This window comes from Perognathus longimembris, chromosome 1, assembly GCF_023159225.1.
Source record: "Perognathus longimembris pacificus isolate PPM17 chromosome 1, ASM2315922v1, whole genome shotgun sequence".
In the NCBI taxonomy this organism is placed as follows: Eukaryota; Metazoa; Chordata; class Mammalia; order Rodentia; family Heteromyidae; genus Perognathus; species Perognathus longimembris.
In genome coordinates, this window is record NC_063161.1 from 93,383,330 (window position 1) to 93,395,891 (window position 12,562).

Genomic DNA, 12,562 nt, shown 5'->3' on the forward strand with positions numbered 1-12,562 from the left:
TTTAAGCAAATTATGGACAATTCTTTTTTTTCTTTTAATTGAGAAAATAATATATAATGAGCAGGACATTTTATAACTTCTTGTGAGACAAGTATTATCTAGGAAAGTCTCAGTGGAATTTGTAAGAAAGTCACTTTTAGAGTTTGGTACTCTTAACATTCTCCAAAGAGTTTTTTTTTTTTTTTAATACATTTTAAGTGGTCAGTAATCATGATTTAGAGATGACATTTAAACCAGATCTACTCTGGGAGGTACAACATGCAACTTTCTCATATTTCTTTTTCTTTGTGATCATTGTATTATGAGAAAAAGGTCTATTTTTGACTTTGTTTCAACATTCAAGTCAATCATGTTAGACAACCTTTCAAAAGCTGTTAAATAAAAAAGAGATTACACCAAAGTTTTGGTGGAAAAAATCAGAATCAATTTATTTCATTACAAAATAACGTTTTCTAAAACTAAAAGAAAATTTTGTTTATTTTGACAAAGGTGAAAGCCAGAAGTGATCTTTAGTAATGTCAATCAGCCAAACATAATTTTAAAAAAGCACAACTGGGAATTCATTAGTGCAACTTTACTAATATTCTTATTACGTCTATTTTTCATACGTCCTTGGAATGGTTAAGTTCAAAGTTTTTCTTCCTTTGATAATTAACATATTTTTATAACAACAATAAAAACATGTATGTAAGGACAAAATAACTTAGAAATATACCTTGTAAAAAGCAGTCTGTTGCTGGGAACTGGTGGCTCATGCTTGTGATCCTACCTACTCAGGAGACAGAGATCTGAGGATTGAGGTTTGAAGCCAGCTACGGCAGGAAAGTCCATGAGACTCTTATTTCCAATTAAACACCAATCCCCCTCCCCCCCCCCCCCCGGAAGTGATGCTTTGACTCAACTGTTAGCATACTAGCCTTGAGCAGAAAAGCTCAGGAATAGTGCCCAGGTCCTGAGTTCAAGCCCTGTGACTGTCAAGATACATACATACATGCATAAATAGATAGATAGGTAGACAAACAGACAGATAGATAGATAGCAGTTTGAATTTAAAGAGGGGAAAACCAGATGATACAATTTGTATTAAATTTAATTTTAGAGAAAATTGATTAGTAGAATGAGAATCTAAAATTTTCTAAATAATTCATTTACAATATTGTGTGTAAAACTGAATTATTTCCAGGGAGTAATGTACCTTCATGAAGCAATGTGTTTTTCCTGAGCAAATGTTCCTCTGTTCTACCAGACGGTACGGCATTTGCTCATATTCAACAACTGTGGAAATTTGGAGCAAGGTTTTCTTCTCCTTTCTTTAAAAGTGTTTAATTCCTTTGCATGTGCCAGGCACAACTTATGTACAAGTTAACATGAAATCTTCTGTGTAATAATTATATTATTCAATCTGACAATGATAATAGCAGCCAATTACTCATTAGCAATCCAACATGTCAAAGATCTTCAAAGCTGTGTTATTGTTTGATTCTGAAATCTACAAGTCAACAGCTGCTAGAATAGTTAAATACGATTTGAGTCTTCATGCTGGCTCAATTTAGATAATGAAATATTTACTTAGGAAATTGAGAATATGGGTTTTCATGATAATGCAGTATAATAAAAACCCATATGAAACATGTTAGTTATCTGTGCCTTAAATAGGTGAAATTAAACATTTTTAATGTAGCTTGAACTCAGGACCTGGGTGATGTTCCTGAGCCTCTTTGTGCTCAAGGTTTGAGCTCTACTATTTGAGCCACCATGCCACTTACGGCTTTTTCTGAGTAGTTTTGTTGGAGATAGGAGTCTCACAGACTTTTCTGCCACAATCCTCAGATCTAGTCCTCATGAGTGGCAAGCAATACAGGCATGATACACCTGTACCAAGCTTAATGTTGTTTCCAACAGAAGTAGTTCCACTTATTTCATTAGACTATTTAGGTAAACAAGTATAGTATGGCTGTCTGAATTTGATGTTCTCAGAGCTAATTACAAGCAACAACATATTCTTTTCCTATTTCATAAGATGGCCTTTAAATAGTCCTAAGCAAAAATGATCACAATAGTAAGTTTAATGTTTAGTAAGCCCTAGGCATATTTATATGTAAGCTAGAGTAAAGAAAAACAAGACTAGATTTGTCAGTACAGGTATGACGACAGTTTTTCAAAGGCTCATGTACACATTTCCCACTCAGAATAATCCACTAGCCCAGGCATAACAGGAAGAAGGAGCACAAAATAAGAGGTACACAAAATTGTAGTAAGTAGTAGGATAATATTTGTCTCAAAACCAACTGTAATATTAAGTAATCATTCAATAAAAGCTACTAAAAGTTAGAGAGGTCTTCTAAACCTTGTCCTTTGCAGAAAAGTCCCAAGAAATGGATTATTCAGTCACTTACTGAGTTCTACCATTTCCAAGAAATAAACAGATGGAAATATCACATCCATTATGTTATGTGGACATCATTAAAACAGACGAACAAAATTACTTGTTTCAATAAATTCTTGTTAATACAAAAAGCATTAAGGAGGGCTGGGAATGTGGATTAGTGGTAGAGTACTTGCCTACCATGCATGAAGCCCTGGGCTCAATTCTTTAGCTCTGCATAAACAGAAAAAGCCCGAAGTGGAGCTGTGGCTCAAGTGGTAGAGTGCTAACCTTGAGCACAAAAAAGGCTCAGGGACAGCACCCAGGCCTCAAGTCTAAGTCCCACGGATGACTACCACAACCCAAAACAAACAAACAAACAAAAAAAAAACCAACATTAAAAAATCATCATGTAACAATAAAACTCTGTGGACTTGTTCACTATGTAGAAATATTTGAAGATGACACTTTTTGTTAATACAGAGGGTTATGGCCAACAGTGACAATTTGGCTTCTTGAAAGTTTCAAATGGTGGCATTTATTTATATGAATTCTCCCCATCCCTATCTGTGTTTCAATTTTATAGACTCATCATCTCAACCTCACTAGAGTTGCAGAATGGATTAGACATTCCAATGAAAGCCTACTCTTACAAACTCACAAGATCTAATGTTAAGATCATAATGACACATCATTATGTCAAAGAGTAGCCTTAATTGTGAATTTTAGTGACATTTTGTTTTCAGCCTGATTCATGATTTACCTATAGATTGTATTGCAAGGGACCTGGCAGATATTTTCCTCTCAGACTTAGGTCTTCCCTTTTCTCAGATTCAGAATTTTCTTTTTTTTTCTTCAAATGCTTAAGAGATAGAAGAAATAAAAATTCAGCAAGACCATTATGTGTTGGACTTTATACTTTGAGTATTTTTTTTTATCAGAATACAATTTTATAGCCAGGTTCTTGGAATGGAATAATTTTAAGAATATTCCTATGGCCCTCAGACATTTCCTAAATGCTCTATTATTTCAATGGCTTTTATCCTCCCTAATATCTGGTCATCTACAATACTCCTGAGAGTAACTATTGCTCTGTTCAGATAATAGATTAAACATTAAAATAAATGAAATTCAATTTGTATCAACTATTTCCTTCTCCAAAAACAAACAAGAATTTCCCTTAGAAGAACAAATGTAGAAGTAATTTCACATTGTTTTCATGCAGATCTGTTTTTCTTTAACAAGTTAAACTCTTCCTCATACCAACATGTCTCCAGAATATTTTCCTTTTGTAAATTTAAGAACTCCCCGAGAGTCATTTTTAAAATTGTTATTTGAGAATACTAGCACCACTTTTGGTGCACTGGGATGTGGGTTATTTTTTTTCTAGATAATTCTATCTTAATAACTCAATTTCACATAGTACAAGGGACATAAGGCAATAGGGAATATAGCAATAATTTAATATACTGTATTTATGATGGATACTTTGACCAAAAGAGGGACTTGTACTCATGTTTGTAGGGCCATCTCAAGTACCACTTCCCCTGTGAGAGCTATTCTGACTTCTGATCACATCCCTGCGACATCCTGTTCTGCTCTTGCTTTGAATATAGCTTTGACCACACCACATGACTGCCATACCAACTTTGGCATCCTCTAGGTTCAGTCGTGTACCTTATTTTCAGTAGATGATCAATACATCTTGGACAAGTGTTCAACTCACAGACATTTCCATTAATATCTACAAAGGTATGCAAGATGGTAGCATTGAACCTCCTCTTTTAAAATAAAAGCCAAAATGAAAACAACATCAAGAAGATGATTTTATTCTCATATATAGGAACATGTCTTCATATCTTATATATGATAACATTTTCTTATATATAAGAACATATCCTCTAGAAATGGGTTGATTGGTGCATTTGACAGGTTTCAGAGAAGAAAAGAATCAGGATTAAGTAGCATTAAATAAGGAGATGAATTTGTAGTTGAAAAAAACTAAAATCGTACAAGAAAACTAATATGAGAGACTACATTTGGCAGAGGTGGGTGTGCTAATAATACTTATTTTTTTTACAAGCTGAGTTCTGGTTATAAATAAATGCCAAGGCCTTTTAGGCAAACCTTTACTATTTTGAAATAAAAAATTGTGCTCAAATCTAGACACCACTGTTTCTAGTTTTCATTAGAAATTAACCTATTGTTTATCTGCTGTATGACATGATTGTCACATAATCTAAGCCATTCAGGTAATGGTGTAGCAATCTTTAAAAGAAAGATGTTTTATTCGAAAAGTACAATATGGCTCAAAATTTATGTTTTGCAATACTATTCATTAAATATATGATTTACAAAGTAAATCTGTACTCCAGTATTTTTTAAACATCCTCAGTTTTTCTTATATAATATGGTGCTAGGATATTTGACTTATATGAGCACACAGCAATAAGTAGGCTAATCACAAAAAGCATCATTTTTTAAACAACCAGATTAATTTGTTCTTTCTTTGCTGATGTTGATGATTTATCTAAATTAGAGAAGCATAACCCAGGACCACATATTATGTCACAACTGATCACATGAGAATATGACATTAATGAATACTCATTCTAATAAAGTAATTTACAAAGTTGGCATATCAATCCAGTCAATAAAACGATTCATTATTCAGAGAAGAATCGGCAAGTCAAAGCAAGTTCCCTTTGCTCTTTTTATAGGAGCATGCTTTTGAGTAAATATTTAGCCCGAGTTTTGGCAAAAATTGACATCTTCATTTTGGCTTTTGGAAGAATATACCTATGCTTAAAACATTCTAATTTTGTTTTAAATTACTTATAAAATAACCATTTTTCAAGTATGCTATATTAACTGTAAAATAATATGCCTTCTAAGTGTTATCTAAAAATGACTATTCTGTCAGGTTTATAGCAACATTGGTAAATATATATAATGAAAAACATTATTTAACAAAGCAGGTAAGTATTCATTAAACTGTACTTATTACAGAGTCACCGAATCTGGAACTTAAAAATATTGATGCCCACGTAGTTATATTTTAACGATTACCTGAGAAAGCCAAAATTTGAAGTGTTTTGAAATACATAATAATAATTGTCACACTAATGAACACAACCTTTCCTTTTCTAAGAATCCATGTACCCGATGCCATTAGTTAACCACATGGTTACTATATTTAGCTTGATTTACTATAAATGCCGTTATAACACCTGTGGTTCCCCTCATTAAGAACTGAATGGATGGGGTCAGGGGTTGAAAGGGCAGCATATGCACCATGAAAGAACTAGTTAACATAGCCTATTATATTGGTGCACTGGTAAATCTTGTTTCTATTCATCTGATGATTAGTTCAATCAATATTTATTCCTCTATGCTCCCTTTGTCTTGTACTACAAAGGAGGCATCCTTCAAATTCATACCATAAACCTTGTTATCTATGAATCTGTTGCTTAATTTGAGAGGGAATATTTTATTTGGCAGTCCTGAATCCTTTGAATCCCCTTCCCTCTAATTATCATTCAGTTGTATAATGGAGTTTTGTGTAGATTATTTATAAGTAGATGCTATTAACAGTTGCTTTCTCATGTGACTCAAATGTTTTCTCAGAATGCTTTGGAAAGTTGTTTATGTTTCTCTAAATATGTTGCATTTGGAAGTCTGGATTGTGAAAGCAAAGATAAGAATGATTTTTCTCTCTCAAATATTCTTTTTGTCTGAGTGGGTGGTTAGAGGCATGTACATATATCTATACTGCGTATCAGTGAGAATCAACAGACGCCTCCAAGGACTGCTATTATCTGCTGGGATTCTGTGAACTCAGAGATTCTATTCAAAGTAAGATAAATATTTGTAAGAAGCCATAATTGAAAGATGATTGCAAAATTGTAGGCATAATACTTTTTGTGTAGATTGCTCATTTTCATCAAAGGTCATCATTCATTACATCACAAAGGACTCATTTCATTAGTCTGTTTAATGTGTATCCTTCAGCAAATGAAGAGTGAATGGTAGAAGAGTAGAACTACATCTGGAGTAGAAAAAGACCTTGTGTTAGTTTTTTAAGCACAGTTTTAATTTTCAATATTTAGTTTTCTATATAGTTTAGTAATGTGATAATATTTTGCTCTTCTTTACTTTTTCGGGTAATTAGAAATATCAAATTAATTAATTAATTAAAATAATGCCGATATACTTAAAAAACATTTCTTCATACCCTGTGGTTTTTTTTTTCCTTTGTGGGGTAAGCATGGGAATTTAGTCTTAAGAAATTATTACTAGAATGATTGGAATATTATTTTAGATTACCTCAATTACTAATAGCTTTTGCCCTCATAATGTGTATCCATATACTTGTAATTGTTTTTAAGTCATCTAGAATTTGATAGCCCTCATTTTTATATCAACTCTTTTATTTATTTATATGTTTACAGTGTAAATCTTAGACTTTGCCAGTGCATACTTGTACTGGATTATTATTCATAAATTTGCAGAATCCCAGCAGGCTCAAACATATGCCATTTTTTAAACTCAATAACATACCAGGATTATTCTAAGCTCTTAATTGAATGTTATATAACAGACACTTTAAATTGGTGCTATACTATTAATCAAAGTGAAAAAAGTTCCTTATAGTGTTATAATTCACACTTTTATTTTTTTAAACTAGTCTATTACAAGGCATAAAAACTTTGCAGTTTATGTTATAGTCCTGAAAGTTTATAAGTAAGTTTATAAAAAGTTAATAGCTGAGGAACATTTTCTTCTTTTTTTCTTTTAATGTGGAAAACCTTCCTGTATTCAGTCATTTTAAAATTCTAGTGACAAGCCTGTATGCTACTTTTAGGGGGAAAAGTAGTTTTTGTTTCCTTTACAAGATTTAAATGCTACTTTTATGAAGACCAAACCCAAAGCTTTTTAATTTCTTATTGCTACAAAATTGTTGTTGCTGTACAGATAGGTTTTATAACTCAGAAATACTTAAAATTTAAGGCACGTGTACTAAAAATTCACTCGAATTGTTGCTTAATAACTTTGACTGTTAATAGTTTAGCATTTAACACATTGTTACCAAGATAAACCAATGACAATATCGCTATGTAGTTAACCAAAGAATAATGAGTTATTGATGTTCTACTATCAAATAAAGCCACTTTGAAAAGATGGAAGAAACCATTTTCAAAGGCTTCTCTAATGATCAAATATTGTTAGTGAAGGTCTATAAGAACTTCTAGGTTTTAAATGACTGATAATAAAGGAGTTTTCATTCTGTGATCCTTGTTTATAAATCTTCTTAATCTTTTCCCTCTATACATTGCCATCCTGTTTGTTTCATTCCTAAATCTCTGAAAGTATATAAAAGTATAATCTATGGAGGAATTATTGTGATTGAAATATCAAGCACTTCTGGATCTCAGTACTTGCTATAAATTCATCCAGGAAACAAAAGTCGCTAGGTGTAAATATTTAAGAAAATATTGTGGGTTTTGCACTCTCTCTCTCTCTCTCTCCCTATATATATATGCATATATATTTGTGATAATATGTAAAATATAGTCTTGGAGGTTTTTCTTTAAATTGTTATAATGATTACATTTTTGGGAGAATAAAGAGAATTTACTGATGATTATTTAATGTAAAATTATTAATGACCTCCTGATAATAATGTTTATTTTTTATTGTGGTGAGTGAAACATTTGTTAGAAATATTTAATTGGAAATATCTGACTCCAAGTCGGTGGCAAAAACGAAGAGCAAACTCCATGTTTAAAAAAGAAATCTAAGGATGCTTTTTGGATAGGGCTCCCTGCTTCTGAAGCATAGCCACACCTCAGAGAGCAAATGCCTCCCCCACACTCTAGTTTAGTAGTTATTAGAAATTACTTGTAAATAATAGACAACACCTGGACTTTAGAGAAGCCAAGCCCATCTTTATCGACAGCAAGCATGAAGCCAGGTGCCTAATCCTTCCAAGTGACAATCAGCTATTGATTGGTATGGCATCTGTGCGTGCCCCTCTTTTTGGAAGCAGGGTTTTCTTGTGGGAAAGCACCACTGAAATGTCCAATCACTTCCGTGCTCTGTGTCAGAAATGGCTGATAGATCTTTCCAGAAGGGGCTCTGAAATCCACACCTGAACGGCACTCTTGTTTTACCGATGATTGGACCCAATTAGAAAGTCCTCCTTTCTATCTCCAGGAGTTATTCCTTTTAATAATGTGATCTGTGAAGAAGTACCTCTAGAATTCCTGTGGTACCCTCCCACAAACAAAGAGTGAAAAGCTTTGTGTGCGACCAAACACAACCTCCCCTGTCCAGGACTAGAGAGAAGCACAGCTCTGTTCTGCTGTGGGGCAGGACTGGAGCCCAAAGAGCACAGCCTTTTAACTCCTTTGTTTCCCAGATCCTATTTGGGAAGTAAAGTCTCTTAAATACCCTAGGCGCATGCTGAGGGGCAGAGTGGAGGGTCTTGTAGATTGGGGGTGAACTTGTGTCTTGACCCAAGGGAAATCACGCAATCCTAGGCCATGCTTGCTTCCCTTAAAGTGACCAAACTCAAGACATTTGCCAGATGCAATCTTCCTGATCCAATTCATTGACAGGACCTCCTGGGGGTGGAGATAACAGCACGCGCTCTCTCTCTCTCTCTCTCTCTCTCTCTCTCTCTCTCTCTCTCTCTCTCTGTGTGTGTGTGTGTGTGTGTGTGTGTGTGTGTGTGTGTGTACAGGAATGTGTAGAAGAACTGGAATGAGCACACTAAAAAGCCAAGTTCAAAACCAGTCCGCCCCCCCCCCCCCCAAGGAGTCCTGCAAAGTAACCCTTCATAAGAGATTCTTTTCCTCGCTCTTGCTTCTCAAGTTCACAATGAAGTTCAATCGCTGGCTCCTACAAGATATCTGGGTTGTTGGAATCTTTCCTCCCTTCTTCCTTAAGAACAGGTCCTGATGTGAGGAAGGCATTTTTTTCTCCCAGGAAATTGGGAGGGGCAGAGTGGAGAAACAGAGATTGGAAAAGAAGGGGCAGAGAGCGCTGTTGGAGACTAGGTTTCTACTTCGTTTTGCTTTCCCAAGTTACCCTCAGTCTGCTTTGGGGCAGGGGACAGAGGCGGGGAGGAGGGAGCAGAGCCACCTGAAGCTAGAACCTGTAAGGATCCCAGCCAGCTTGAGAGGCGGTGCAGTTTGGGGAAAAGCTGTGGGTTCACATTGGCTTTGGAAGGTGCCTGGAAGACTAGCTCTGATTTTTAACCCTTTAATCTTGGAGGTTGCTTTGGAGCCGTTAACACTGGTTGTTGTCAAACAAAGCACTCCTTCAGGAGCAGTACCATCGAGTTGAGCTAAAGCCCATCCCTCCTGAGTGTTTCCACCAAACTCTCAAATGTAGGATGTGCAGCTGTATGCTCAGGTCTTAGTACTAACTCCTTAGGAATTGATTGAGGTGGTACATGGTTTTCAGACCTTCTACTAGCAGTAATCTAGCTGTGTGTGGGGGGGGGGGGAGTGGTTGGGGGAAAGAGACACACAGACACACAGACACATGCAGGGAGAGAATAAGGGAAACAGAAAGTGGGTGCAATGGTGAGATGGGACAGAAAAGAAAAACAAAGACCAAGAGCAAGGCTTTTCTCACTGAGATAAGGCACTTTTTAATCCCCCTAGTACAGTTTCTTGAAATAGTTTGATTAGTTAATAATGTGTCCATCCCCTAACCCTAGGCTGGGACAGTCACCTACAACCAGTCAGCGCTGCACACACAGACCCCCCCCCCCCAAGTTCTCCACTGCTACTTTGTGGGACATTCAAGACCATTCCACCGGAATGCCCTTCACCAGCAGCTTCAAGTGCTCTTCCTTTATTCTCCCTCCTTTTCTTTCCTGCCACACACCCCCCGCAATCCTAGTGGCTAGCCCAAGATCACTGGGGGGGGGGGGGGGACGAGGAGAGGGCAAGACTGGAGAGAGGTAGGGGGTTATGTCCACTGTCTCTCTGGAGCTTCTGCAAAGGCATGGGGATAATGGAAGGGAGACAAACTATGCCCGGAAGAAGGTGGCAAGTATTCACCTTCTTGTTCTCTTGGATGCTTCTTGTCTAAAGCATAACTCTCTTGGTCCAGGACATAGCAAGGTCCCGAGCTGGCTGGTTCTCAGTTTCTGTTATTAAAATCCAAAAGGACTTGTGACAAGCCAGAAGAAAGCCCGCCTTCTCCCCTCCCCACCCCGAACTACCAAACTACCCTGTGGCTAGAAAGTAAGACAGGAACATACTGTACATGTGCCAGCTCAGAAATGCCAAGACCCCTCAAAGTCGGCAGGGATCCCAGCTGCCTTTTCAAGAACAAGTGAAGTTGTGGCCATCCAGAAAGTGAGAGGAGAGGGAGAGGGCACCAGGGGTTAACAGCTCAGGAAAACTGCTCCACAGGGAAGGAGAACGGCAAATAGACTCCTCAAATCGGTCCCCGCTGGCCAGCTCCGGAAGCCCAGAGTGAAGGCAAAGCCAGTGTTTGGCCCTTGCTCGCTGCCCTGCCCCTGCACCCTTCAGTTTAACCTGGAGTCCCGCCCGCCTCCTCAGGTGTCAGGGGTCCTGGTCTGTGAATGCGCCCATCGCTGCCACCCACGGTGATCCTTTCTTTAACAAAAGAGTCCCGGAGTCGCGGGTCCGGTCTGAATCTTTCTCCGCCCACGAGGTTGGGGAGGGTTCCAGTCTCACAAACTTTCTCTTTGCAACTTTTTTTTTTTTAAGTGTGTGTGTGTGTGTGTGTGTGTGTGTGTGTGTGCGCGCGCGCGCGCACGGACTCTAGTCCTTGGGCCCACTAGCCATACCAAAGAACTCTGTGGGTTGAACCCTGAATCCATAGCCAGTCCCTCCACACCTTTCTTCTGTTTACCTCTCTGGTAAAGACCTGCGCCTGCTGCCTGGCAGGCGAATGGGCCTCCTAACCTGTCAAGCTCGTGCGCGCCGACCTGTACCGCCCAGCACCCGCACGCCCATCCTCGGATCGTCACGGTGCGCGCCCTGCGCTGCGCTTCCAGCTGCCTTTTCCGGGCTCACCCTCCCGGACCGTGTCCGGTACTGCACCGAGAGCGACGCAAAAAGAAAAAAAGAAAGAAGGAAAAGAAGAGGAAAGAAATCGAGTGTAACTCCAGAACTGGGAAGAAGCAACTAGCGCTGGTCCCCTCTCCAAAAAAGAAAAATATATATATAAAAGAAAGAAAAGAAAGAAGAAAGAAGAAAAAGAGAGAGAAAAAAGCGCCCTCCCGCGTCCTTCCAGAACTCCCGAGAGGAATCAACGCCTTCCCACAACTTTCTACACCCAGGCCATTTGTGGCCCCACTTGCGAACAGGAGATGGGGGGCACCTTGCGTCTCCAACCACTTCCATCCCCACCTTAGGGCTGAGTACCTTCCCCTCCCCCATCGCCCCATCTGCCTGGAATCGGCGGGGGACCCCCGGTGCCCTCAGGCTCCCTTACCTCGCATGGTGTGGCCGCTCTCTCCCGCTCCTCGTAGTCATGAAGCTGCTCCCAGCCCGAACCCCAGAGCGCCCAAAAATCCCGCTCAGCACGAGGGAGGAAGGTCGGCGAAGAGCTGTTCTGAGGAGAAAACCATCATCCCCTTAGGCGGACGCTGGGGCCGCCGGGTGACGTTTGCCGCCGCCGCCGCTAATAGGAACAGTTTTGATGGTGGTGGTGGTGGTGGTTGGTGGCGAATGTTTTGATGGTTGTTTTTTGTTTGTTTGTTTTCACGAAGGTTGAAAAGAAATGTCCTGGCTGGTGCCTGGGTTTTGTTTTGCTTTTTTTTTTTTTTCTGTTTTCTTTCTCTCCAGTGTGGTTGCTTAAAAAAACAACAAAACAACAAAACAGAATGCCACCGCCTCCGGCTCAGAAGATTTCTTTTGTGATCACTTGGACTGAGAAGGAAGAATAGGAAGAGGAGGAGGAGGAGGAAGAGGAGGAGGAGGAAGGGTAACGGCAGGAGGAGGAGTTGGTAGTGGTTTTGTTAGTTACAAAGAAGAGCGAGAAGGGGCAAGAAGGGAAAAAAGGAAACAGAAAGGAAAGAAAGAAAGCCGGTGTGGATGGCAGAGCATGTGCGTTTTCACATGACATCTGTGCCTGTTCGCGGATCCACAATGTGAATTTTCACTGTTCAGTTACTGAGAGGAAGGGAGCGGGAGAGAAAGAGAGGAG

The 12,562-nt window shown here is 38.7% G+C and overlaps 1 protein-coding gene across 1 annotated transcript in view; it reads right to left on the bottom strand.

Annotated features, from left to right (window-relative positions):
- The window catches only part of Rorb (RAR related orphan receptor B), a 182,593-nt gene extending 170,303 nt beyond the window's left edge, over positions 1-12,290 (bottom strand). Inside the window, exon 1 of the mRNA XM_048351691.1 lies at positions 11,849-12,290. Coding sequence (XP_048207648.1) covers positions 11,849-11,855 — 7 coding nt within the window. The 5' untranslated portion in view covers positions 11,856-12,290. The remainder of the gene's footprint in view (positions 1-11,848) is intronic.
- Between the last annotated feature and the right edge of the window lie 272 nt (positions 12,291-12,562).